The sequence below is a fragment of the Corapipo altera genome, unplaced genomic scaffold, assembly GCF_003945725.1.
Source record: "Corapipo altera isolate COAL_440 unplaced genomic scaffold, ASM394572v1 RXGC01000072.1, whole genome shotgun sequence".
In the NCBI taxonomy this organism is placed as follows: Eukaryota; Metazoa; Chordata; class Aves; order Passeriformes; family Pipridae; genus Corapipo; species Corapipo altera.
Window position 1 is genome coordinate 160,727 of NW_020884943.1, and position 25,372 is coordinate 186,098.

Genomic DNA, 25,372 nt, shown 5'->3' on the forward strand with positions numbered 1-25,372 from the left:
TCACCCCGCAGTGCCACCCCGCTCACTGTGCCCGGTGTGGCTCTGAGTCGGTGTGACAGGGACACTGGTGTGGGAGGGACGCAGCACAGAGCTGCCCACCCTGCTGCCTGTGGTAGGGAAACCCCCGCCCCGTGTCACCCGTGTCCCCCCCTGGTGTCACCCCTGTCCGTGCCACGGACAGACCCACTGGGTGCAGCAGCCTTTTATTGCCACGGGGTTCCTGTGGGGCAGAGGTACTGCTGCCACTCCCGCCTGGCACTCCCTGGGGCTGGGGCTGCTCCTTGGAGGGCATCGCCCATCCCAGCGCTTGTCCATCACGCAGGAAGAATGTCCCTGCCGCCCACGGCGAGGGACGGGGCCCAGCACCCAGGTACTGTGGGCAGGGTGTTCCTGGGGTTGGTTTTCCACCACAGAGCCAGCTCCTGCTCTCCCACCACGACCATGGCTCTGGTGGTCCCATCGTAATGCCCGGGCTCCTCTGCCGTGACCTGGTCTGGGCGTCCCCACAGGGAGAGGGAACACCGTGTCTCTGGCCTGTGGCTCTGCTCAGATGTCATCCTCTGTCACCAGGCAGTAGAAATCCGTGCGGGCGCCGTAGTTGCGCGATCCCAGGTCCGAGACGTCGATCTCGGGCCTGTGGCCGTCCCGGAGCTGCGCGTCCTCCGTCCCACCGGCAGCCGGAATGCCGGGAGTGCCCAGGCGGGGGGGCGGGGGGCTCCCGAAGATGCGCCCTCGGAGGCCTGGCAGGAGCAGGGAGATGGATTTAGGTGGCGGAGAGAAGGAGCTGGACCCAGCCTGCTCTGCCACAAGAAGGGGTGGCAAAGCCCAGAGGTGACCTCCAGCACGCATCTGTCCCCCCAGGAGGAACAGCAGCAGACACGGACCTGTGCCAAGGTCCCCATCTGGGTCGAGGTCTCCCGTGCTGTCCAGGTAGCTGCTGTGTAGGATCAGCATGGGGTCCTTGTCCTCCTGCAGCTGGGTCTGCGGGTCCCCCACGCTCCCCTGGAAGGACACCTTGCGTGGCAGGGCCAGGCACAGCTCCTTCCAGAAGTCCGATGATGGGGTCTGCAGGGTCAGGGGGGAGATGAGCCACGCTGGGACCACGGCAAAGCCGAACCTGGCCCCACACGGTGCTGGGGAGGGTTTCACAGGCTTGGCTCACTCTTCCTGGCGGTGGGAGCTCAGCCAAGGTGAGGGCCGTGCTCCGGTGTGGCATCGTGCCCACGCGCCGGCGGAGAAACCTGCCCGACCTGCTGGAACACTCCTCAGGGCTCCAGCTCCCAGCCTGGCCCTGAAATGGCCGGAGCAGCCGCGGGCCAAAACTCTGCTCCCAGAGCTGGGGTTGGGGAGACCCCGGAACATCACAGGGCCCTGACTGTGCGGGTTTGGGGGTAAGCACCCAGATCCAGGGCTGTTCCGGTTGCATTTTTAAATTGCCTCTAAAAGACGAGTGCCCCAAGCTGCTCTTTAGCATTGGAGCCTGGGGAGCAGCCCCAGAGGGCAGCAGGGAGGCTGACACAAAATGGGGAGCTGGGAACGGAAGCGGGGTGCTGCTGGGATCGGTCCTGCTCAGCTCTCACCACGGAGCAGCCCCAGAGGGCAGCAGGGAGGCTGACACAGGAGGCTGACAAAAAGAGAGGTGCTGGGGATGGAAGGGAGCTCACCATGGAGCCGGATCGCCACACCAGCAGGGTCACGGTGCTCCGGTGCTGCTTCAGCAGGGTGATGGCAGGGTGGGTGATCTCCCGGTACTGGCTCTCGAAGACGATGAAGATGGGTTTCCTGGAAAGCTCCAGCAGCCTCCAGAGCCCTTCCCTGCGAGACAGGTACATGGCAGAGGGGTGAGGGACCCACCAGCCCCTCTCCTCTCCCATGGGAGCTGCTCGGCTCCTACCTGAAGCTGCTGTTGCACCAATCCTGCTCCAGGTACGCCACGGAGAGGACCACGATGAGGCGCCGGCACCGGCTGACGTTCATGATCAGGTCGGCTGATGGCTCTGTGGGCAAAGGGGTCTCAAGCCCCTGGGCGCCCGTGTGACCACCCTGCCCAGCCCCATGGGGGGCTGGTGCCTACCTGAGTTGGGCAGGATGTTCTGCTCGTCCAGGAAGAGCTTGTAGCCGTAGCGGTTCTCCAGCTGCGGCTTCACGATGAAGTGGACGAACTTTCGGTCGTCGGGGGCGGCGGCGTGGGAGATGTAAGCGTCGTACAGCTTCCCGTCTGGGGAGAGCCACAGGGCGTCACAGGGGAGGGGTCTGTGAGCCCCCGGACCAGAGGAGGCTGTTCCCAGGGGAGCTGTTCCCTCTGGCTCACCGTTGATCTCCAGCTCGCCGTAGCGGTTCCGGTACCAGAGGAGCACGTTCAGGCGGCACCGGACGTAGAGCGCAGCCAGGAGCACCAGGAGTGCCAGGACCAGGAGGGCTGCCAGCACCGCCGGCACGTGCCCTGCTGTCTCTGCCAGGACAGGGAAGGACGCGGTGAGTGTGGCTGGTGGCCCTGGCCTGGGTTTTCTGGGTTTGGTGAAGATTTGCACCCCAGGAGAGGCAGCAGTGCTCCTGTTACCCGCATCAATCCCCCATGGCACGTGGGCTCTCCATGGGGGTGTCTCCTCCCTGTCCCCAGCCTGTCCCTACCCGCTCGCTGCAGGGTGAAGGTGGCTGTGGCATTGCTGAGCCAGCAGGCAAACACCCCAAAGTCGTCATCGTGGGTGAGGTTGAGGTGCAGGACGGTGGCCAGGAGCTGCTCTGAGGCGTTTTGGGCAGACCTGAGGGGAGATGGGGCCGCCATGGGTTGGGCTGTTTGGTGACACACACCTTCCCCCCCAGGATGGATGGGTGTCCCCAGGGCCAGCTCCTTACCAGGCGGTGTCCTGGCTGCTCCCATTGCCCAGCCACTGCCCATCCTTGCTCCAGGCAGGGACGGGCCGGCAGCTCTCGGCCCCGGCCCAGCGGACAGTGCAGTTCAGCACGACCTGGCTCCCCAGCGCCAGGTCCAGTGTCTCGTTGGCAGCCGGGACCAGGATCTCGGGGGGCACGCTGCAGAGGTCTGGGGGCACAGCAGGGAGGGGCTTTGGATGGGACAGCTGATCCAGTTCCCTGCTGTCGTAGCCATCCCGGAAAAACAAGCTCTGCCGTGGGGGTCTGGCAGCGAGCAGCGCTCGGGGCTGGTTAGCAACAGGCTGAGCCAGTTTTGGGGGCTGGGATGGACCCTCTCCCACCCCGTGAGGTGAAGCCAGAGCAGGACCCCCAGCTGTGCCTGCACGGGGACCCTTCCCAGCTGAGAGCAGGTGAGAGTTTGGATTTCGCCTACCTGCCATAGTGTGCTCAGGTGACGGGCGCTGCCGGCATCCCCGGAGGGCCCTGCGTGCACCCCTGTGTGCAGCGTCTTCCGGGGGGGGCAAAGTCCACCTGCCTCTGCCACAGGGCGGGCTGGGCCTGGGAGAGACCAGGAATGGCTCCGTGAGCACTGCCTGCTCCGGGAGTGCCCGGCCATCCCCATCGGTCCCCGCAGCAGTTCGGTCTGGGGGTGGTGGGTGATGCTCTGTGGTAAAGCCAGAGTCCCACCCACGGCGTGGTGGCCACTGCCCTTCCTGTGCCGGCTCCTAGCCTGGCTTTCCCAACAGTGGATTTGCGGGTGGGAGGTGATTAATGACCAACCGGGTGCTGTGGGATGTTAAGAATGCGGCTTCAGCTCAAACCCAAGACCAGGGAGGGGAAGCGAGCTCAGCCAGAGGGTGTGCAGCACCTTCCTGGGAATCCGTGCCTTGGGAGGGCTCAGCAGGACTCCCTCTGCTTGCCAAGCCCGCCACGAGCTGCAGAGCTGCCTCCAGCCTGACATGCCCTTGAACTCGCTAATTAACAGCAGGACAGTTTGTTTATGGAAACGCAGGAGAGCTCCTCCAGCGGGTGCCGTGTTCCCGGCGTGTCCGGTTGCTACCCCATGGCTGTGGCCAGGGATTGGCACAGCTGCATGATGTGCCAGGCGAAAGTGGGGAGCACAGGGATGGCACATGGAGACCCCCCCTCACACAATAGGCAGCGGTGGCACTACTGTGGCCCCGTGGGAAGAGGCAGATGCCGGGAGCAGATGGCAGAGCAGAGCCTGGCAAGGTCGGACTCTGCCATCCCCAAACACCCACAGAGCCCTGGTGTTGGTGATGGGGGTGCCAGGGCTGAGGTGGGAGTCTCAAGGACATCACGGTGCTGGTGTTTCCATCGTAAACACCCGGCCTAACTCTGGGGGTCAGGAGTGGGGAAAGCCTCTCCCAGCTGCCTCTTCTCCTTGGAGCTTTGGCACTCTCGGCTGCACCCTGATTTTGGGTGGCAGCAGGGCTGGGCTCAGCCTGGAGAAGCTGTGTCTGCTGGTGTGGAAGGGGAAGGGGGTGGTCTGTGGTGCAGCTCAGCTCAGAGCAGGGATGGGGGCACGGTGTGCTCCCCTCTGGCACAGCCCAGTACCAGCCTGGGGTTAAACAGGGGGTCAAGGTACGCGGGGGACACATTCAGCTTGAGCAGCAGCAAAATGATTTGTACCTAAAGGATTAACTGGGCTTCTCCATGGCCAAGGAAGGAAGAGTAAGGGGTGGAGGAGGGCCAGCCCACCTGGATTTCACCTGCAGAAAGGATGGGAGATGATCACCAGGGTGGCATGGGGCTGTCTCTGCCTGGCAGGATGCTCCAGCTCTGTTCACTCCAGCCTGGATGGGTCACTCCTAAATCATTTCCCTTAGCTGGTTGGAATAAGGAAGCCCCAACAAGCTTCAGCCTGGCCAGGGAGTGTGGGGAGGTCCCAAAGCCCCCCCTGCTCCTGACATGGCGCTGGATGCCCACAGGGGAGTGGGTGCCAGGGCTGCTGAGTGCAAGGGAGGGAGGAGCACCCGCTAACGGGCAGCTGCAGCTCCCATTTCCCACATCTTGGGGTTGGGGACACCCCAGATGGTGGGTGCCATGGGGCGGGGGGTGCTGGCTGGGGGGCAGCATTCCCTGGAGCTCAGCCATGGGGAAAGCGAGGCGGGCAGGGAGGCACAGTGGCCAGGGGGTTGTGGGGCAGCAGAAATCGGGATAGAGAGTCAGAGAAAAACCAGAGGGGAGAGTGAAGGAGAACCCAAGGAGAACCACAGGGTGTGGGGCGAGGCTGAAACCCTGCTGACCCTGTCCGAGGCGGCATCGGCGCGGAAAGGGAAGCGGAACAGAGCTGCGTTTACCTTCGGAGTTTCCTCGGCCTCAGGCTTCCTGCCTGTCCCCTCCTGCTCGAGCCGACCAGACCGGCCAGATCAGTGCTGGGGTTTTCTCTTTTTCTTTTGTTTTAATAATTTATCTATTTCTCCTCCCGGTTCAGCCCCTGCCCTCGGCCGGGCGCTGCCGCCGCCCCAATCCCTGGGCTCCAGGCCTGTGGGAAGGGTTGGCCGTCCCTCCCTCCTGCTGCTCCACCTCCACCTGAACCTGCAGGGAAAAAAAAAAAATCCAACAGATCTGGCTTCAGGTGAAGGGAAGAGAGAGAATAAAGGAGAAAAGAAGAGGGGGGCAACAACCCAGCCAGCCTGCCAGGCACACGCGAGTGGCACAAGGCTTGGGGGCTGTGGTGGAACCCCATGTTTTTCTGTGGCTGGAAAAACCCACTGAGGTGTCGGGGCAAGATGAAACCTGCCCCATTTCCCCCCACCACCAGGCAGGGAGGATGTCGGGGGGGTGTTCCAGGGGATGGGTTGAAGTTGGGGACTGCACTTTGGGGTCATGGTGTGCACTTTGGGGTCGTGGAGGTGAGTTACTGGGAGGAGCTGGGGGAGTCTGTTGGCTGTGCCTGTGGGCATTGTGGGGTCTCCTGTTTTCTCTGTTTCCTTCTCTCTGTGACTTTAGAGCCCCTTTGCTGGTTGGAGCTGGTGCTGGAGGTGGCTGCTCCAGCTGGCACTGCCCGTGGGGGGCTGGATCTGGCCGTGGCCGCTTGTGGACAGCAGGTATCACCTGAATTAATTAGCAAGGAGGTGATTAGAGCCTCAGCACACCCCAGGCGCAGGTTGGTCACAGTGGCAGCACCACCAGCCTCTGGAGAAACACCAACATGAACTGCAGGTGCTGAGCACCAAAAGCATCGACCAGCACGTGCTTTGGGGCCAAAAAGGGAAGCAAATGGCCCTGAGTGTGAATGTGTGTGTGCATGTGTTTATATATATATAAATACAGAATAGACAGGTACAGGTCACAGGTAGGTCTGTGAGTCTGTTCACATGGAAAAACAGCCTGGCTCTGACTCCTCATTGGTTATGATGTAAAATGCTGGTGCTGTTGGCTTGTTGTGGGGGCAAAAGGAACAGAGGGAAACCCCCTGGAGCTCTGGGAAGAATCCCCTGCTCCTGTGCCCCACAGCTGTTGGCTGCGTGTGTTTGGGGCAGCAGGTGATGGAGCAGCCCTTTCTGGGGGGGGCTACACTGCTCAACACATGTGACAGACACTGTGATGCTCTGGCTGTGAAATCCAGCGTAAACCTCTTGGATTTTTGGGATAGTAAAGGATCACATGGAACAAGCCCAGGTCCTGGGGATGGCAAGGGTGTGAGGAAGTTTGGGATCAAACAGGGAGCTGATAAGACCTTTTTTGTCCATCAGGGTTATCCCTGTGGTAGGTAAGAGCTCCCCAGCTCTGCCTCTGGATCACTCATTCATCCCCCTGGAGCTGTGGCACCCATTCAGCCCTGGAGTGGGATCCCACTCCCACTGGAGACAAACCCCTTCTCTCTGCAGCAATCAGAGAAGGGGAGACCCAGCCAGCACTAAGGGAAGAGGTGGGATAACCCTTTCTAGCCCTGCCATTTCAGATTTGCTGATTTTTTCCCCCAATTTTCCCAGGTATTTCCATTATTCTGGTGCACTTACCGGGCCGTTTTTCCTACCGTGCACGGCCCAAGTGCCAAGATCTGGTGTCCCACCAGCCAGCACCCACACTCAGCCCTCACCATGGGCACTGCAGCTCCCACCTGTTGTGACTGTCCCCAGTGAGACAAGGAAAGGTTTTGGGGCACAGTTTCTTTGGGTGTTGGGGATGGCAGAGGAGGAAGGCAGGAGCAAGACCAGGCAGCAGGTGAAAGTCTGTATGTCCGCGTGTGGGTTGTGTTTATTTACTGTTTGCTGGTGGTAGTTGGGCCAGGCACAACTGTCAGGACTCGGCTGAGCCTGGAGCTAAACTCAGTCAGGATAACAACGGCATTTTTTCCAGGGAAACAGCAGGTCAGAGCTGCAGCCACGTGGGAATCATGCCGAGGAGGACTGCAGTGAAAGAGGGACTCATGTTCCCCAGCGGTGCGGAGTGGGGAGGTCACGGAAGGCAGTGGAAAAAGAGGCCAAAGTGCAAAAAAAGGCCTGGAGAGGGAACCTGGAATGAGGTAACTGGTGTTTCCTGTGCTTAAGGCAGTGAGTGAGGAGGACTTAGGTCGCCTGCTGCAGCCCAGCCGGGTGCTGCCCCCAGGTTTGTCCCCAGCACCACAGCTCTGTCCCAGCTACTCCGTGTGCAGGGAAGGCACATCCCAGCTCTGCCACAGCGTCCTTCCTTTCCAAGTTGGAAAGCATCCTGTTCCTGCAAAGCCACCGTCTGGGCATCACTTCCCAGTTCAAGTCCAGCTCAGTCACACGTGGCACTGTGCCAGGGGGTTCATCCAGCACCCCTGGCACTGCCAGGCTGGGGAGGGGGCTCAAGTCCGTGTTCTCCTTCTCCTGGGTCAGCGGTGGCTACACCTCGGTGGAGTACTCCATCATGCTGGGGAGAGAGCAGAGGGGCGTTGGGGAAGGGGAACTGTCTGAACTGGGAGGTGTGGAAAAACACTCCGAGTGGGAACGGGGCCTTTTGCCAAAAATAACGGGAGGAAAAATGACAGGCTGTTTGTGGGGAACCCCTGTTTGTGGGAAACCCCGCAGTCGAGGGGAAGGCAGAGCTGGAAAGCTGAACTGTGGCAGTGTGGTGCTTCCTGAACCCCACCCTCTGCTCCCACCAGGATTATGGGTGCCAGCTGGGACAGGGTGGCCATGAAGGGACTGAACCCTCCCGAGAGTGGAGCTCAGTTTGTGGGGGACAGCAGCACCAGGGTGACCCAGCCTGGGGCTCTTGTTTGCCTTGGTTCAGTTTGCTGCTGAAATATTTAATCCTTTTACATTGAACAAAGTTTAGATGGAAAAGTTGGGCAAAATCACTCCTTACTTTAACTTGGAGCTTTTCTTTTTTCAAAGGAAAAGGGGCTCTGGAACGGACAGATCCTGCAGCCCTGCAGGTCTCCTGCTACAGGGTGGACCATCTCCAAACACCTGGCACCTTCTAGGGCATCACCCACCTCAGTTCTTTACGCAGGTCAGTGTGTTTTCTGCACAGAAGCTCATTCTTGACCTTCTGGGGGACGTCGGGGATGTACCAGGCTGCGATCAGCTTGACACACAGAGCCACGTGCTGCAGGGAGCAAAGGCAGTCAGGGGCTCCCAGCCAGGGCAAGGGGCCTGCACCCAGTCCCTCCCCCCTGCCCCAGCCCTCTCCTGCCCTCCTGGGCGCTCACCTCGAAGATGATGAGGAAGGCAAGCCGGGCTGCCAAGACGTGCCAGAACTGCATGGTGTAGGAGTAGTCGTCGGCGTTCCGGTAATCCCGGTACCTGCAGCACAGCCCCGTCGGTGCCAGCCCGGGCTCCTCCATGCCAGGTGTCACACCCTGCCTTGGCTCCCTCCGTGGGGGTCCAAGAGGAGCCCCAGCAGCTTCCTCCAGCTGCCTCCAGCTCCGTCACCCCCCCCGTCCCCTGGCTGCAGGCTGGATGTAACGGTGAGGGGCACGGTGGTGGGGCAGGGGGGGCTGCTCTTACCTGCACTCCTTGATCTCATCCCTGTCAAAGTTTGGCAGCATCTCAGGCATACCAATGTCAGGCTCGAAATCCCGGATGTGGAAGATGGAGAGGCTGTGGTTGATGTACCCCGTGGAGCAGCTGCGGGGAAGGACTGGGTTTGTGGCCATGTTGGGGGGCTGTGGGAGGCCCTAAGCCAAGCAGCTCTTGTCTCTTCTGGGGGACTCAGAGGTCCCTAGATGGCAACAAAACCCATCTGTCTGCAGCTTTCATTTCTAAGGTTTCCCCGGTGTGTGGATTCTCAGGTGACTCGTAGTGTGGTTAAGCACTGTAACCTCCCATTTTGGGGGAGCCAGCACCCACCTGGGCCTCTCTTTCCCCTCCCTCCCTCCCCATTTTCACACAGCCTCGGGGAAATGGAGGTCTCTGAGGCTTCTGTCTCGTTTGACTGCACTGGGTCAGTCAGCCAAGGCTTGGAGGAACAGGGGGAGGGCAGGAGAGAGAGTGAGCCAGCACCTCAGCAGTCCTGCAGCTCTCCTGTGCTACACGGTGCCCTTTCCAGTAAGGGCACCATGGGGATGATGCGAGGGGGAGGCCAGCTGGTATGCTGAAGGTGATGCCACTGGAAACCCTGCCCTGCTCCCCTTTCCCTCCCCACCCCACTTTGGGGGACAGCTCAGCTTCCTCGTGCTCCTGCAGCAGTGGCACTGAGGCGGGTGGGCTCTGCTCAGGGACTGAACTCACTCCACGTTAGTGCGGTTCTCCCCCACACAGGGGCTGTACATGTACTTGTAGACCTGCATGGGGATGAAGTCGGAGGTGATGGCAATCACCAGCCCGTTCCCGATGACAGCCAGGATGCCGATGGCCTCCAGGACCTGGAGCCAGATCCCTATGGGAGAACAGCAGCTGGTGAGGCCCCTCTGCCACCCCACTGGCAGGTTGCAGCCCCACCCAGCTCCATCTCAGAGACAGGTTTGGCATGGCCAGTCCAAACCTCCCCTCAGCCTCTTCAGGGTCTGAAGCGGCTTCTCCTTCCCCGACCCGCAGCTGTCCCCGTGCTCTCCCTCTTCCATGGGATGCTCAGGGGCTCCTGGGGAAGGGGCTAAGCCCCGGTGCTGTTGGCCCAGGCAGCAGTGCTGGCAGGAGGGCGCCTGTGGAGCCCCTCTCACCGATGTCGTTGGCCCTCCTGGGCACCATGCGCCGGTGCAGCCGCACCATCTTGATGGCGTCCATGTGGATCTCGAACATGTTGTTGAAGAACGCCAGGAGCGGGGCCAGGGGGAAGGCAGCGACAAAGATGGTGGTGAAGCTGTACTGGATCACTGCAGAGGGGGAGACACCGCGTGCTGGTGTGAAGCCACTGCGGAGCAGACGTCCCCCAGGCTCCGGAACGATGTCTGGGTTAGTCCTGCTCTGTGGCTTGCGTGAGAGGGGCTTTGCAGGGGTGGAAGTGGGAGATAGGCGTGCCTTGGGGACCCCTAGCTCTCGTGGGGCTGTCAGAGGGGGGATCTGTGGGGACCTGCAGGGCACTGGTTGAGGGACCATGCTGGGGTTACAGCCATCACCCTGGGAGGAGAGGAAGGTCCGAGGCCAGCACAGTTGCCCACTCCGTCTGTTTTGGGAATGATCTCCTTGGGTGTACCAGAGCACTCAGAGTGGGGCTGAGCGTGGAGGTGGGGCTCAGGGCTCTCCCTTCCCTACAGGAATCCCTTCCCCAGCATCCAGCACTCTCCAGCCAAGGGACACACGTGGCTCTGCCCCAGCACCCTCCTCGCCCGCCCCCCTGCCCTACGTACTCATCTCCAAGAACTCGTCGAACAAGCTGAAGACGTTGACCTCGTTGAGCGCATAGTTCTTCAGCCACTGCCTTTTGCAGGGGTCCTCAGCCTCCTCCTCCTCTCCCAGAAATATGCTCCTCTTCTTGGGGCGCTTTTGGTTCTTGCGTAGCTTGTGGCTTATCCAGCTGCAAAACAGAGGGATTTGCGTGGCTGCTGCAGAGGGCAGCAGGGCTGGACTGCTGCTGGGACGTGCCTGGAGGAAGGGAACGGAGGACACCCTGGCCCAAAGACCAGGGTTCCTCTCTGTGAGAGCTGGGTCGGTGTCCTGGCTGTGCAGGAGCTTCAGCAAGGGAAGCTTACGGGATGAGATACTCCATCACATTGCTGATGGTCTGCTTGAGCATCATGATGATGGCCATCTGGATGAAGAGGTCAGTGATGCATCCGCTGGGGTGGCACTGGAAGGGAGGAGAGGAGAAGGGTTGTGCCCTGCAAGCAGGGCGGGCAGGCCCACGGGGCCCTTTGCTAGAGGAGGGAGCTGAGATTCCCAGAGCCTCTCTAGTGGCAGTAGGAAAAGGAAGAGGAGCAGTTGTTTGTGGGGTCAGAGAGCTCCAGGGCGAGTGCCTCACCTCCTCCAGCCTCCACCGGCCGGCGATGCGCACGTAGTGCCCTGGGCGGCCGTTGATCCTGAGCGAGGAAGCAACAACAGCAATACCCTTTGAGCCATGGCCCCCCGAGTCCCAAATGGGGTCCCTGTGCCTGGCAGGGAGGGCGGGGGGGTGGATCTGTCCCTCGGCCCTGGGGAAGGTTGGGTACATGCACCCCAAGCCCCGTCTGCCCTCTGCTCCCCCCCAGCCGCCACTCACCGTCCCAGGAAGAAGGCAATGTAGATGAGCGAGGAGAAGTTTGTGAAGAACTGGAAGGTAAAAATCTTCATGGTGAAGTTTTTCTCCCGCTGGGAGAAGCTCCGTGGTTTCTCTAGGAAAGGGAGCAAGGCCCAGGGGCTTGGTCACAGAGCAGTGGGACCTTGCCTTGCTCCCCCTCAGGTGCTACAGCACCTCTGTGAAGGCTGGAAAGGTGTCCCTGCCCTCCACCTGAGCCCTCTGATAGAAGGGAGCCCAGCTGAGCAGGGGGGTCCCTCAGAACCATGAGCCTGGGGAGAAAGGGCCTTTCAACTGGGAGGAAATCCATGCTGGGAGGAAATCCACATCGTGAGCTCCCCTGGAGCTGTGTTGCCTTCCTGCTTGTGCTGGGTCACAGCCCTGTAGGGTGAAGGTCCCTACCAAGCAAAATGTGGCTGTGGAGCAGCCAAGCTGGCAGCACGTGGGCCACAGGTGAGTGTGTGTTGGGGAGGCTCCTGGCCTCCCACGGGGACCTGCCCGGCTGGAGCTTCCAGGGAGATGCCTTGTGATGGCAGAGGATGGGGAGGAGATGGGAGCCTGGGTGCATTTGAGAGTGGCAGGGGAGCTGTGCTGTGCTGCAGGTACCACCGGGCGCTGCAGGTGGTTTCCCTTACCCAGGTCGCAGAGGAAGAGGGCCACGCGCCTGTTGATCTGCGGGAGAGAGAGAGAGGGAGGGATAACGCGAGCGGGGCGGCGGGGCCGGGAGGAGACCCCCGGGGCCCCCCCCCCGCCCCGCTCGGCACCTTGGTCATGATGACGATGGTGAGGTAGTGCAGCACGGCCCCCGTCACCACGGCCGTGGTGTCGGCCTGCTCCCGCAGCAGCCCCAGGCCGCTCTGGGCGAAGAGCGCCGTGGCGATCACGCGGTAGATGACGAGCGCGTGGGCGATGCCGATCAGCACCAGGATCTGCGGGGGAGGGAAGGGCAGAGAAGGGCATGGAAGGGCATGGAAGGGCACGTGTGCCCCCCGTCCCGCCCGAGGGCCACCAGGGATCTGGGTGTGGCCTCGAGGGCAAACCCACGCCCCACAGTTGAGGGCGGGAGGTTTGTGAGGTGGGTGTTGGGGGTAGGGCAAGGGGGGTAATGGGTACAGGCTGAAAGAGGGGAGATTCGGGCTGGATGTCGGGAAGAAATCCTTCCCTGTGGGGGCGGTGAGGCCCTGGAACAGGTTGCCCAGGGAGGTTGTGGATGCTCCAACCCTGGCGGCGTCCAAGACTAGGTTGGATAAGGATTTGAGCAACGTGGTCTGGCGGGAGGTGTCTCTGTGGGACAGGGGGAGTGGGACTGGGTGATCTTTAAGGTCCCTTCCAACCCTTAACATTCTATGGTTCCATGATTCTACATCTCCATCTGAACCAGTCTGGACTCTCCATTGGCCCACAGAGGGGCACGAGGACGTTGAGATTTGCCTCTTCCTGCCCTCTGGGTCACTGCCTTGATCTTTGCTGCCAGAGCAGAACCTTCAGCCCAGGTACCCCCAAAGGGTATGTAGCCCCAGCCATCAGCACAGCAAGGTGTGAACGTGAGGGAGCCCCTGGATCCTTGTAATGGGCACAGACCGGCCCTAAAAAACCTGGTCTCTGCTTTTGCTGCAGCAACAGGATGCTCTGAGGTGCTCCAGAGAAGGGAGGGAAGGAGGGAGCCCACTCTTCCTTAAATCAGACCTTCTTCCCATGGACACCTGTCACGTACCATCAGCAGGACCAAGAGGAGGATGATGGTGCTGCGGAAGTAGGAGTGCTGGTACTTCCGGGGTTCATGCTGTAAATTATTGATCAGTTCCATAGCCAGCTCCTCCTGAAAAAGGAATAAAAAAATAAAAGTAAAAAAAAAACGGAAAAGAAAGGATCCAGTAGAGCGTTGCCCAGGGGTCCTTGTGTCAATGGACAGATGGGATAAGCAGTGCTCGGGAAAGACAGGGATAAGCACCCAACCCCCACAGCAGCATGGCTAAGCCTGACTGAGCTAAAGCTGGGCAAGGAACTCCTTTGATGTGTCTTTTCTATGTCCAGGTGATACCTGAGAAGGAAAGCATAGAGCAAGAAAGATGATGTCCTCACCTCTTCCTCATCCCACCCGTATAGGTTCCAGTTGGTGACCACAGTGGCTCTCTGCCTCTTCCACAGCTCCAGGAACACAGTGGCTGGATTGGGAAGGAGAGAGTGCAGTGACACTCAGGGATGGCTCTGACAGCCATCCCTCTGTCCCACAGAGCAAGACAGAGAGTCATGTCCCATCCAACCCGATGCCAACCAGCCTGGACTGCCCTTGGCCCATGAAGGACAGGTCACCTCTACAGCTCAGTGAGCTGGCAGGACCCTGAGCATGGAGCAGTGAGGGGATGGGGATGGTGCAGGTGAGCTTTCACTGACAGTCAGGCCAACTCTGGTGTCCATAGGGAATTTGGGGTAAGCCAGAGCGAGCCCCAGAGCTGTCCTGCTGCGCTGGGCATGTTCACTGAGACTGATGAAAAATGCACTTTTCAGGTGGAATGGGTGTCCTGCACTGCACCCTGGCACGGCTACACCCCTGCAAATCCACTTCCCTCCTGTTAATCTGGACTGATCCTCCTGATTGGCCCTGTGTAACCCAGCCCATGGCTACACACAGGACCTGTGGGCACCCAGCCCACATCGGAGGTTGTTGGTAACTGAGGGGGCTGTGGCAAAGCCAAATGAGTCTGTAGCTAAGGTGATGATGGGATCCCACCATCCCACAGCAAATAAGAGGCTGTGAAGTGATTTGGAAAGGCTGAGGAGGGCTCTGGAGGTCCCTCCTTCCTGCAGCTGTGGCCACTTAACAGGCAGCTGATAAAAAAGGTCCAGCCAGAGGCTGCTGGGTCTTTGGGGGAGGCTGTGGTGAGTGGAAGATTCAGGTAGGACAGGTAAGGAGTGTTTGGGGAGCTGGAGGATAACACCAGGGTGACTCTGTCTCTTGCTGTGTCTAGAAGGGCTAGAGATAAGGGTTAAAACCCTAGAGATAAGGGCTAAAAATGGTGAAGCTGTGTTGGTGCCCCACTTTCCACCACCTGTTCCCTCTCCCAACCCGTGTGTGCTGGGCACCCAGACACTGGCACCTACCCCAGAGGGCCATGAATATGGCAAAAAGGACCGTGGCCTCGTTGTCAATCATGTGAGTGACCTGGAGGAGATGAAGGAAGAGTGTGATGGGGCAGGGAGGCACAGGAGCTGTGGCACCCTGGGACGTGCTCAGCCACCCTCTTGTCACCCTGGTCTCCCCTGAGACAGGTATAGGTGCTGCAGGAGGGCAAAATGCAGGAAGGCGATGGACACTGGGGCTTGTTACTGGTAAAATCACCCTCGGTGGAGGTGGAAAGTGTGATCTGGGACGGGTTTTCTTTCCAGTGGTGCGGGAGCAGCACAAGCCGGGAGTGTTTTCCCATCCTTCCCCTCGAGGCTGCCTTTGGGAAGGGGGTTCCCTACCTTGGCGTAGGTGCAGGTGTCGGAGAGGACCCAGTAGGGGCACTTCTTGTCACAGAGCGGGCACATGATGGTGGTGTTGGCCTCACAGATCTCCCTGCTGCAGGGAAAGCAGGAGGGAAGCAAAGGGGGATAATGGTGGCTCAGGGCTCCCTGCAGAGCACAGACTCCTCAACGGGATGCGTGTCTGGCATTCCCAAGTGCCTTACCTCACCTGGCTGGAACTGAAGAGAGTAATCCCAGCCACGAAGGTCACCACCCCAGCCAGTGCAGCAAAACCCAGCAGGTAGGTGTACCAGCCCAGCCAGGCGAAGTATAAGGCCACCTTCTCACCAAAATAGCACCTGGGAGGAAAGGTGAGATGGGGTTTGCAGCCAGACAGGAGATCAGGTTGTTGGGGGTCACTAAAAAATGCTCTTCAATGCCCCGAGGGATTTTGGGTCTGGGAGGGGCAGGGGGTCTGAGTGTCTGGGGGCTTTGGGATGGGGAGAGTCAGCCCAGGCGGGCAGAGCAGCTATTTTATGTCTCTGTGGTGTCAAATAGGCCTCATGCTGAGAATGGAGGGAAAGGCTGAGAGACCAGGTTCCAATTTTAGAAAGACAGGGCTTGAAGAGGCTGTGGGGTGCAAGCTTTCTCAGACCAGAGCAAATCCTCCTCCTGGGCTCAGCCACCTCCCTGCAGTGCTTCCATGTCCCATGGCGGCAGCACTTTGGTTTTTATGGTGCTGGAAGTGGGTTGGACGTGTGGGTAAGAAATGATGGTACCTGCTGACTGAGGGACCAGCCTCCCCTCCTGTATTCCAGGGGAATTAACTTCCTACTGGCAGTCAGAGGTGGTGATGTGCTCCCTGCCCTTTGTTTAAACAAAAACCTCAACACCTCCCCATACCACCACCCCCAATTTAATACTCTGCCCTTTAATCCTTGTGTGATAGCAACAAGTCACGACACATTGACCTTAGAAATCAGCTTGTGCACAGTCTCCAGCGCCACTTCTAGACATGTAAAATGTTTAAGGAAGGTGAGAGCACCTCCATTTTAAGATCTCCCCTCCCTACCAGAGCCCCTTGACAGGTTTATGAAGCAATACATTCTTTTTTTCCCTCCTGCCCGTGGAGTTAGTTTTCAAAAATAAGAGCTGTGCTCTTCTCTGGGGTTTAATGTGGTTGTGGGAGCCCCTCATTGTTTTTACTGCCCCGAGGTCAGCCTCAGGCTGGGTTGATGCACCAATGCTCCATTCCCACCTCTCCTGCCTTCTGAATGTGGTTGAAAACCAACCGGGTTAATTAAAACCCGCACAGACGTGGGGGTTGTTTCGTGCTGCAGGATCAGCAGATGGAGCTGGGAGCCGCAGGGATAACCCTCAGGCTAAGAGCTTTGGGAGATTCAGGAGCAGCCCAGTGCTTGTTCAAAGGTATGATTTTAAGGTTCAAAGCGATGATTTCAAAGGAGAGGCAGGAGCCTGGCAAAGGTCATCAAGCTCTCTGGGTCTCAGGTGGGACCTCTTGGTTAAAAAGCTCTGCCCCTTCTGCCCGTGTTACCTGATCTTCTCAATTGGTTGCTGGTTAAATACACCTCTCCAGCGAGCCCAGTTGTCCCTGGAGAATTCCCTTACAGCTTCCTTCTGGAGAGCAGAGAAGTCGGTTGGATACAGGAATACCAGTGCACCCTCAATTCCCTGCCTGGCTCCGAGGCTGCTGCCAGGAGCTTTGCCGTGCCCTTCACCCAGTGAGCTCCTGGGGCAGCCCCGCTTACCCACAGGTCTCTCCCACCCTGCCTTGCTCCTCCACCTGTCCTGGATTTTCCTCCCAGGCCCCTGTGTGCTCAGCCTCACCTCATGCAGGGGAAACGCTGCCTCAAACACGTTTTTCTTCATCAGGCCGTGCAGCTTCTCTGGGAGCAGAGCAGAAAGGGAGAGGGTTGGGGATCTGGGGAGAGGGAGCAGAGGAACTGCTGCTTCCCGCGGTCCAAATCTCCCAGCCTCTGGATGTGGCAGCAAATTGAGTTGTCTGAGCTGCACCCTGGCTTTCTCCCCCTGTTTACATCCTCCCTGGGATGGCCTGTGCCCACCATAGGGCAGGAGTCTTCCTGCAGATCCAGGCTGAGCACCACCCCTGTGACCCCCGTTCCCTTACCCAAGTCAGGTGTCACCGTGTTCCGCAGGATTAAGTGCACGATCCTTATCCTGAACAAGGAGAAATCGTGGTTAAAGGCTGCTCTGGGATGCAGAATTGTGTTGTGTGGCCCAGGAAAAGCAGGGCAGGGAAGGGAGAAGGTGTGCACCAAAATCCGTGGAGGGAAGACGGGGAGAGCCGAGCTGGATAATGGATGCTGGTGTAGGGAACGGTGAGTGCAGGATGCTGGAAGTCAGCTCAGCACCCACCTGGTGGTCATTGGGATGTCCTGGGGGGAATTTTCATTTTGGAGCTTCTTGTCGGGGTTCCCCAGAAGACACTGGTACTTCCGGAAGACCTGCTCTGGGGCACGGACTCCATAAAATAGCTTCGTGTCCTCAATTTTCTGGTGGGCGGAAGAGAGGGGCTGTTAGAACAGAGCAGAGGGGCAGGGAAGGGGCGGAGCTGGAAGGGCCAGGGGCTGTGCCAGGGTCTGTGGTCTCTCTCCTCTGATTGAGCAAGAGGTTTATTTTCCAGCACTGATGTGGTGATCACCTCAGTGGTTCATTTCCTGGGATGCAGGTACCCGAGCCAGGTCAAGTTTCTGTTGCCTTTTCCTCCCACAGCCCCTCACCTTGATGGTGAACCCCTTCTTGCTCAGCTCATCCAGGAACTTCTTCCTCTTGGTCTCCTTCTCACTGCCCACTTCATGGATGTCGCTCACCAGAACGAAATCCCACTTCTCTTCACTCTACCCACAAAAACACCAAGGAATTATTAGGGATGGAAAGCTGAGAGCTCTCCCTCCCAGCTCCAGCCTCTGAGAGGTTTGGACCTTCATTGTGGCTGTGTAGAGGGGAACTGGGAATGAGCAAGGGAATGGGGAAACTGAGGCAGCTGCTTCCCTGGCAGTGCCCCACTCCCCTCTCTGAGCTGAGCTGAACTTGCTGTGGGTGCAGAGGGAGCAGAGCTTACCGGGGGGGTGAAGGGGTCTGTGTCCTCCACAGGATAATCCCTCCAGGGAGTCAACAGAATTTCATCATGCTGAAAAGAAAACCAGGGCTTCAGTGGGCTCCCTGGGACATCAGAAGGCTTCAGTGGGCTCCCTGGGACATCCTGTGTTTTCCTCTCCCAGCAGCCTCGAGGGGATGCCCAGGGAGGAAGGTGAGAACAGTCTTGTCCAAAACCTTCTCCTACCCACTCCTGGTCGCCTGTTTGGGGCTCTCCTGAGCCAGCTGGGGATTTGTGTTCGAGGATGATGGAGGGACCGCTGCCCTGTGAGGGTGTGCAGCCTCCTCTAGAACTCATGATACCCAGCGGTGCCCCGGGGCTGTGAGGGAACTGGCCAGGAGAAAAAAAACCTCAGTCTGCTCCGGACTTTGCTCCTTCTTGTTTCACCTGATGCCCTGACATTTGTACTGGAAGAGTGTCAACACTTCACCCTGTCTCTCCATGCTACAGTGGATTTTACGGGCTCTAATCAGGCTTTTCCATTCGTCTGTCATTCCTGTCAGATAGGGCACTGCTGGCTTTTTGGGGAGGGTGGGGAAGGTACTTTTAAATTCCAGTGAAGGGAGAGCGAGGCACAGACAGGCTGGCACAGCCTTGCAGCAGAGCAGGGGGAAAAAAAATCCTTGGAAAACATGTTGGATGCCTCAGTCTGCAGCACACTATCAAGGAATATCCTCAGTTGTAAGGGACCCACAAGGATCATCGAATCCAGCTCCTGGCACTGCACAGGACCACCGCAAAAGTCCACGTGCTTGAGAGCATTGTCCAAATGCTGCTGGAACTCTGGCTTTTCCCTGTTCACCTCCTGTGTGTCCCTGCTCTGGAGAGAACGGCTGTGCAGGGGCCAAGGCAGCTCCCACCTTCCTGTTTACAGGGAATTACGCTTGGATACCCAAGGGTGCAGCTCTGGGCGAGCACAAAGCAGGTAATCCTGGAATGGATTTTGTTGGAAGAGACCTTAAAGCCCATCCAGTCCCACCCCCTGCCATGGGCAGGGACACCTTCCACTAGCTCAGGTTGCTCCAAGCCACATCCAGCCTGGCCTTGGACACTTCCAGGGATGGGGCAGCCACAGCTTCCCTGGGCAACCTGCGCCAGTACCTCGGCACCCTCACAGGGAAGGATTCCTTCCCAATATCCATCTAGCCCTGCCCCCCTTCAGCTTAAGCCATAAGGTGGCCCTGTGGGTTTCTTTGCTGAGCTTTGCTGGGACTCGTGGTGTGTCCCCACAAACAGCAGCACAGAGGGCTGGTGATACAGTGCAGCAGCGGGAAGGAGCTGCCAGGGATGGGGGTATTGTCACCCGGGGTCACCAGAGACACTGTGACCTGAAAGACAGCCCAGCCAGACGGGTTCCTCCAGCTGTAATCTTGGGAGCAGAGCCGTGGTGGTGGTGAAATGCTGCCCTGATGTAAGATCTGGATCCCAAGCTTTCACTGGAGAATGAGGCCATGGATGCAGGAGAGGCCAGGATGAGGAAAGGGCTGAAATGTTCCACCAGATCCTCGCTCACATGGATCAGCCACAGCACAGGAGCTATGAGGAGACTGACAGCCAGGAAGCCAAAGTGGGAATGCTCAAGAAGAGGAATGTTCTCACCCAGAGGTGCTGTTGTAACAAGAGCCAGAACTTCTCTTGGATAAAAGGTACTCAATTTAGGGCAAGAGGCAGGGGGGGGGGTTATGGTGTTGTCACCTGCTCTGCCAGAGCTCTAACCAGGTCGGGGGGGCAGGACTGGGTGTGGCAGTTCTCCCTGTCCCTGGCTGAGCTCTGCTCATCTGGGCACAGAGGATTGGGAGTGGGAGCCTCACTGGGCTCTGCCCTATTGCCAACGCTCTGGTGCTGGCACAGATCTGGCCTGGCACAGCTCTCCCCTGTCGTGTGGGCTCATGCCTGCCTGGCTGGTTTCTCACAGCCTCCATGTGCACCAGCCTGGTCCTGCAGAGATTCCCTGCCAGCACCACCTGTGATCATGGGGCTGTGGAGGGGAAGCCACCTGTTGGGGACAGGGCGGTCTTGGGGTGTTCCTAAATGCCACCTCCTGTTGTCCTGCTGCTGCTGACCCCAGTCAGAATCTTTTCTTAATATCTCGTCTGACCCTACTTTCTGTCGGTTTGAAGCCATGCCCCCTTGTCCTGTCACTCCAGTTCCTGATGGGAAGGCAGAGATGTGTAGGCAGGGACAGCTGCAGAGGGCAGGGACTTCGGATCACTGTTATTCTCCCACACCTACTTTTTTTGTCCCAGGGATTAGGGAGTCGGATCACGAGCAGGTGAGGCCACCTGGGCTCTGCAGTGGTTGTATGAACCCTGGACTCTATCCCTGCTCTCAGGAAGGACAGTTTCAATTTCACTCCCTCCTGCCCTGTGGTCAGAGCGGGATTTGGAAGCGCCACTGTGCAAAGGTGTAGGAGAAGTGACTGGTACAATGGGAAGCAGGAATTTCAATGTTAAAAAGGGTTTCCGTGCCCTGAGGTGCCTCCAAGTATATCAGTGGTCCTTGTCCCCTTTCACAGGCCAGGTAACCCACTGCCCTGAGCATTCCTTCAGGGAAATGGCCACAGGCACCCCTGGGATGGGGGTGGGGTCACCTGTGTGAGTAACTCAGGCCAAGGACCTGGATAGGATCCGGCATCCTTGTGTTCCTTTCCAGTCATGGATTGGTGAGGGTTTGGGCTGTTCCCATCACCCACACCGAGATGATCAAATTGCTCTTCTCTCCGGGATGTTTCTCACGCAGCTTCCCTTGGAGCACTTCCATGTTACCTAATGGCTTCCTGAGAGAAGTGGGACAGCCTTCAGCTGGAGAGGCAGACGGCACACCTGGACCTTTACCACCTGCCCTGATCTTGGAGAATTTGCCTGGCTTTTTCAAGGGAAGGAAACCGCATCTTTCCTTCCAATCTAGAGAAGAAAAATGGCACCGCTGCCCCTGTACTGCTTTTTGGAATACCCCAAAGGCCGGAAGCAGATGAGCGGTAGAGATCAGAGCTTAGTTCATCCCGTGTTTCCAAGACACAGGTGCTTAGAGGTGCTGAAAAGCAACACCCTGGAAGTATTGGAGCAGTTTCTGTTCCTACCTGCATGGTGAAGCGGAGAGCCTTCCTCTGTCCTGGTGCTCCTCGGGGCAGATCCGCAGGCAAGATGGGCTGGAGGCTCCTGGGCTTCCTTGTCGCGTGGTTTCCGTCCCCAGCTCCTTTGCCCGAGGACTCATGTGCAGCGGCCTCGACTTCCGTGTGGGACTCCCGCCTGCCTCGGGAGGGAGCTGATATCGGGAGGAGGTGAGGAAGCTGCCCTTCACCCTCGCTCAGAGGAGTGGCAAGCCCAGAACCGCCCAGCACCAGGGCAGGTAAATGTGCCGGGATCCTCCTGCGGCCCCAGGGCTCTGCCACCCTCCTCTGCCCCTCTCCGTGCCAGTGCCATATCCTGCAACATCCCCAAAGAGGTGCCACAAAGGGGCCAAAAGGAGGAAGCACCTATCAGCAGAAGCTCTAGAAAGCTCTAGAAATCTCTTCACGCCTCACTGGCTGGTAAAGCAGCTCTGGAAGTTGTGTGCTGTTTCCCCCCCCATGTGTAACAGTGCTGTCAACCTGGCTTTGGACACTTCCAGGGATGGGGCAGCCACAGCTTCCCTGGGCAACCTGTGCCAGGGCCTCGCCACCCTCCCAGGGAAGGATTTCTTCCCAATATCTAATCTAAACTTGCCATTCCTTCCCAGTATCTAATCTAAACTTGCCATTCCCTCTTGTCCTGTCACTCCAGGTCCTTGTCCAAAGCCACTCTCCAGCCTCACTGTGGGATCCCTTCAGGTGCTGGAAAGCCACAATTAGGTCACCTCAAAGCCTTGTCTTTTCTAGGCTGAACCATCCCAGTTCTCCCAGCCTTTCCTCATAGCAGAGGTGCTCCAACCCTCTGATCAGCTTGGTGTCCTTCCTCTAGACTCACTCCGACGGGTCCATGTCCCTCCTGTGCTGGTGCCCCCAGAGCTGGATGCAGTGATCCAGTTGGGATCTCACATGAGCAGAGCAGAGAGGCAAAATCACCTCCCATCTGGAGCTGTGGCTTGGAGCAGGCAATAAATTCTTGCAAAAGGTGAGTGAAAAGGTGGTTATGTGTAAGCCAGGTCTCACAGTGCTCCTTATATCGGCTTTCTGGGGGGTTTGTTACTTTAATTTCCAAACAAAAAGAGCTACCTTTCCTGGGAATAGCAGGAAGATCAGTAACTGCTCTGGATTCCCTTGTGCACTCCAACAGCATTGCTGTGAGTTATTCTAAAATAAGTCCTGGGGGGGGGTAATCCAGCTGTGTCCTGGCAGGAAAGCCAGCCAGCATGTCCAGAGTGGTGTTCCCAGTCAAGCCACCACCACCCTGTGGCTTTGCCAAGTGCCTTGAACAGAGCCCAAACTAGACCTATGGGTTATTAAACAGGGGGAAAAAAAAGAGTTGTCTTCCAAATGTCCTACTGTGTGTGAAACCAAGCGCAGAGGGAAGGCAGGGGCAGACCTTTACCCTCCCAGGAGTGATCCACAGGGATAGCCTGGAGCGGAGAACAGTCTGTATGGGCAGCAGCTCTCCCTGGGTGTGGGAGCGTGTGTGTGTTTACCTGCAGAGAGCGAAGCCCTGTCAGGCAGCGCTTTCCACCTGCCAGCAGAGCAAAGACCTTTGCAGTGTGAGCGCGGCTGGTTCCAGGGAAACGAGATTACCTGTGGGTGGAACAGCCGCGTCGCTCCACCCACACTCCGGCTCCTTTCTCCTGGGCAGGGGTGGGAGGACTTTGCTCTCCAGAGTGTGGGCATCCAGGAGCAGTCCTGAAAGCCTGTGGGCGTTACCAGCCGGTGGGGAAGGCGAGTGTGTGCCCGCAGGTTGGCTTTGGGCGAGGTATCCATCCCCTGCAGCATCTCACGGCGCTCAGAGGAGACTGCGCTGCTGCTGCTCCTGTATAGGAGGAATTCGGCTTTGCCTGGGCAAGATTTAGCTGCTTTTGCAGCAAGGCAGGTGACCAGGTCGATGCTGTCCCTCTTTCAGTACTTCCCTCCCCTCGTGCCATGCACCACCTCGCATTTACTGCTCTGTGGTGCTGCCCGGGGCCGAGGACGGCGGCATGAAAAGCTGGAATCGGGGAGGGAGATGATGCACCCACCAGGCTCTGGTGAAAAATCCTCTTGACGTGAGGTGCTGTGGAGCTCCGGCTCGAACCTGTGCCAAGGTATTGCAGCCACACAAACCCTGTGTGAGCAGGGAGAATTATTTAAGGTCTGATCAGCTCCGTGGCTGCTGGGGCTGGTCACACACCCGAACCCACCGATGGACTCCGGCCGCCTGGGGCGGCGGTTTGACCCACGCTGAGCGTGTTGGCTCTGCAGCTCCAGCAGCACTCCCTGACCTGTTAGTCCTGGCTGGATGTGGAGAGGGTAACTCCCACCCGAGGAGGGGTAACAGACCACTGAGGCTTTTTGTGTGTGAAACCATTCCAGCCACATAGAGGCTACCTGGCCACCTCACCTGGCAGTGATGCTTTCTGAGTGTGCAAAGGAACACCTCCCTAATTCAGGATGGTGCTGAAAGATTTATTTACTCTTTTTAGTTCCCTGCATTTTTAATATTTTTTTTTTTCCACCCAGCCTAAAAAGGGAATTGCTTTCCTTTGTACCTGACTTAGAAGGAGATGATCCTTCTGGGAGAAACTCAGAATAAAGGCTCTCCTAACTCTAAACTATTATTTCCAACTGCAGCTTGTGGTGGTCCTTTGCAGCTTGGGATATTCTGTCATCTCTTGGAACAAGGTGAGTGCCTCCAGGTCTCATAAAGCATCACGGGGTCACCAGTGTTTCAGGTTGAGGGGGGGATTGTGCAGCAGTCAGAAATGTCCTTTATATATCCCAGAACTGTGTTTTACTGGTTTTATCTCCAAGGGCAGGAGTTTGCCAGATTCTCAGGGAATCTTTGGCTAAACCCTTCTCGCGCAGATGCGGCAGCTATGCAGTTTGTGCTGTATGTGAGAGGGCAAACAGGCAGAAACGTGGCTTTGTCAGCCCATAAAAGCCCCTCACAGACAGATGAGTGATGGCTGTGAGCTGGTGCTCCACGATAGCTGAACCCAGCCGGCTGCTGCCCTCCCATGGCCAGTTCCTTTATTTTGTAGAATCCTAGAATATGGGAATGGTTGGAGTTGGAAGGGAGCGTAAAGATCATCCAGCCCCACCTTCCACTAGACCAGGTTGCTCCGAGCCCCGTCCAACCTGGTCTTGGACACTTCCAGTGATGGGCAGCCACGACTTCCCTGGGAAATCCGTTCCAGGGCCTCACCACCCTCACAGGGGAGAATTTCTTCCCAATATCCCATCTAACCCTGCTGTCTTTCAGTATTTCATAGAACCACGGAATAGCTTGGGTTGGAAAGGACCTTTAAAGGTCATCTTGACTACTTGCAGCCTTGTAAATGTTTCCTCTCATTTCTTTCCTGGTTTTGTTTATTTGCTCCTGCAGAGTGTTCTCTTCCCTCCATGGTGCTTGATGCCGTGTCAGGATCTTTCCAGAAAGCTGGATCTTTCCAGCCATCCGGGATCAGCATGTCACATTCTGCACGAGGAGCCCGACCAAGAAAAATCTGGAAAGAGCTGAGGAATTCTAAGAACACATCAGATCTGAGGGCACAGGAGCACCCAGCACCCTGCGTTTGAACTCTTCAGGTGGGAACAGAAACTTTTACCAGAAAAACACATTTCTGCAAATGCAAATCTGGCCATGTATTTAATATTTCATCACACAAAGATGTGGGAACTGGGACGGACGCGGCATCAGGGAATGGGACTAATGGGAAAGCACAGTCTGGGGTACTTGAAAGCCACCCGACAGTCTGGCAAAGAGCACTTTTCCCTGAATAATTCAAGCGAGTGTGCGCAGAAGGAAGCAGTTTTCTTTAATTAGCACTCTTTGGTTACTTTTGCAGAGAGATGCAGAGTTTTAGCATTAAATAACAACCCTGGCATAATTTGCAAATGCCGAGTGTGTGCACTCATAACCCAACGCTGTCACAGCTGAAAGGAATGTTCTCTTTATTCGTTTATTTCCCCCTTTTTCTGTGTGTTTTCGTGGAAAGGGTGTGGAGGCATCAAGGGTCCCTCCTATGAGGGGCACCTGAGAGGCATCAGGACCCCTGCCCTGAGAGGGCGCCGGGACCCCCACCCTGAGGGACTTTGGGATCCCTGTGAGGGGCGGCTGAGGGGCACTGGGACCCCCACCCTGAGGAGCACGGGGACCCCTGTGAGGGGTGGCTGAGGGGTATCAGGGCCCCTGCACTGAGAGGGCACCGGGACCCCCACCC

General features: G+C 58.0%; 2 protein-coding genes across 3 annotated transcripts; both read right to left on the reverse strand.

Moving 5' to 3' along the window:
• Nucleotides 1–187: 187 nt before the first annotated feature.
• On the reverse strand, nucleotides 188–5,439 carry SIGIRR (single Ig and TIR domain containing). Of its 2 annotated transcripts, XM_027662030.1 has the most exons (11): nucleotides 5,199–5,439; nucleotides 4,597–4,724; nucleotides 3,308–3,432; nucleotides 2,857–3,043; nucleotides 2,632–2,762; nucleotides 2,312–2,452; nucleotides 2,075–2,218; nucleotides 1,895–1,997; nucleotides 1,665–1,815; nucleotides 885–1,065; nucleotides 188–740 (listed from the first exon to the last, which is right to left on the reverse strand). In XM_027662030.1, the coding sequence occupies exons 3-11, from the start codon at nucleotides 3,312–3,314 to the stop codon at nucleotides 547–549; spliced, it is 1,239 nt and encodes a 412-aa protein (XP_027517831.1). In that variant the 5' UTR covers nucleotides 3,315–3,432; nucleotides 4,597–4,724; nucleotides 5,199–5,439; the 3' UTR covers nucleotides 188–546. The 2 variants fall into 2 exon arrangements, with proteins under 2 accessions (XP_027517831.1, XP_027517830.1); XM_027662029.1 differs by lacking the exon at nucleotides 4,597–4,724.
• A 1,529-nt stretch (nucleotides 5,440–6,968) lies between these two features.
• On the reverse strand, nucleotides 6,969–18,699 carry ANO9 (anoctamin 9). The gene is made up of 23 exons (XM_027662022.1): nucleotides 18,014–18,699; nucleotides 17,673–17,789; nucleotides 17,308–17,444; nucleotides 17,060–17,109; nucleotides 16,759–16,817; nucleotides 16,466–16,548; nucleotides 15,135–15,269; nucleotides 14,929–15,025; nucleotides 14,566–14,626; nucleotides 13,546–13,628; nucleotides 13,178–13,282; nucleotides 12,228–12,392; nucleotides 12,099–12,135; nucleotides 11,449–11,560; nucleotides 11,212–11,269; nucleotides 10,943–11,040; nucleotides 10,601–10,767; nucleotides 9,974–10,126; nucleotides 9,546–9,693; nucleotides 8,823–8,942; nucleotides 8,525–8,618; nucleotides 8,309–8,421; nucleotides 6,969–7,740 (listed from the first exon to the last, which is right to left on the reverse strand). Exons 1-23 carry the CDS (start codon nucleotides 18,344–18,346, stop codon nucleotides 7,713–7,715), a joined length of 2,553 nt encoding a protein of 850 aa, XP_027517823.1. The 5' UTR covers nucleotides 18,347–18,699; the 3' UTR covers nucleotides 6,969–7,712.
• Between the last annotated feature and the right edge of the window lie 6,673 nt (nucleotides 18,700–25,372).

What these genes read in the sequence shown, in the direction of transcription:
- SIGIRR (XM_027662029.1), bottom strand. An exon ending in TGGTGCAACAGCAGCTTCAG is followed by an intron (nt 1,816 to 1,894) that starts GTAGGAGCCGAG and finishes CCTGTCTCGCAG; the next exon opens with GGAAGGGCTCTGGAGGCTGC. An exon ending in TGTGGCGATCCGGCTCCATG is followed by an intron (nt 1,066 to 1,664) that starts GTGAGCTCCCTT and finishes CTGACCCTGCAG; the next exon opens with ACCCCATCATCGGACTTCTG.
- ANO9 (XM_027662022.1), bottom strand. Translation starts at nt 18,346, where the DNA reads ATGAGTTCTAGAGGAGGCTGCACACCCTCACAGGGCAGCGGTCCCTCC. An exon ending in CATATTCATGGCCCTCTGGG is followed by an intron (nt 13,629 to 14,565) that starts GTAGGTGCCAGT and finishes TTCCCAATCCAG; the next exon opens with CCACTGTGTTCCTGGAGCTG. An exon ending in CCTCTTCCTCTGCGACCTGG is followed by an intron (nt 11,561 to 12,098) that starts GTAAGGGAAACC and finishes TCCCTTTCCTAG; the next exon opens with AGAAACCACGGAGCTTCTCC.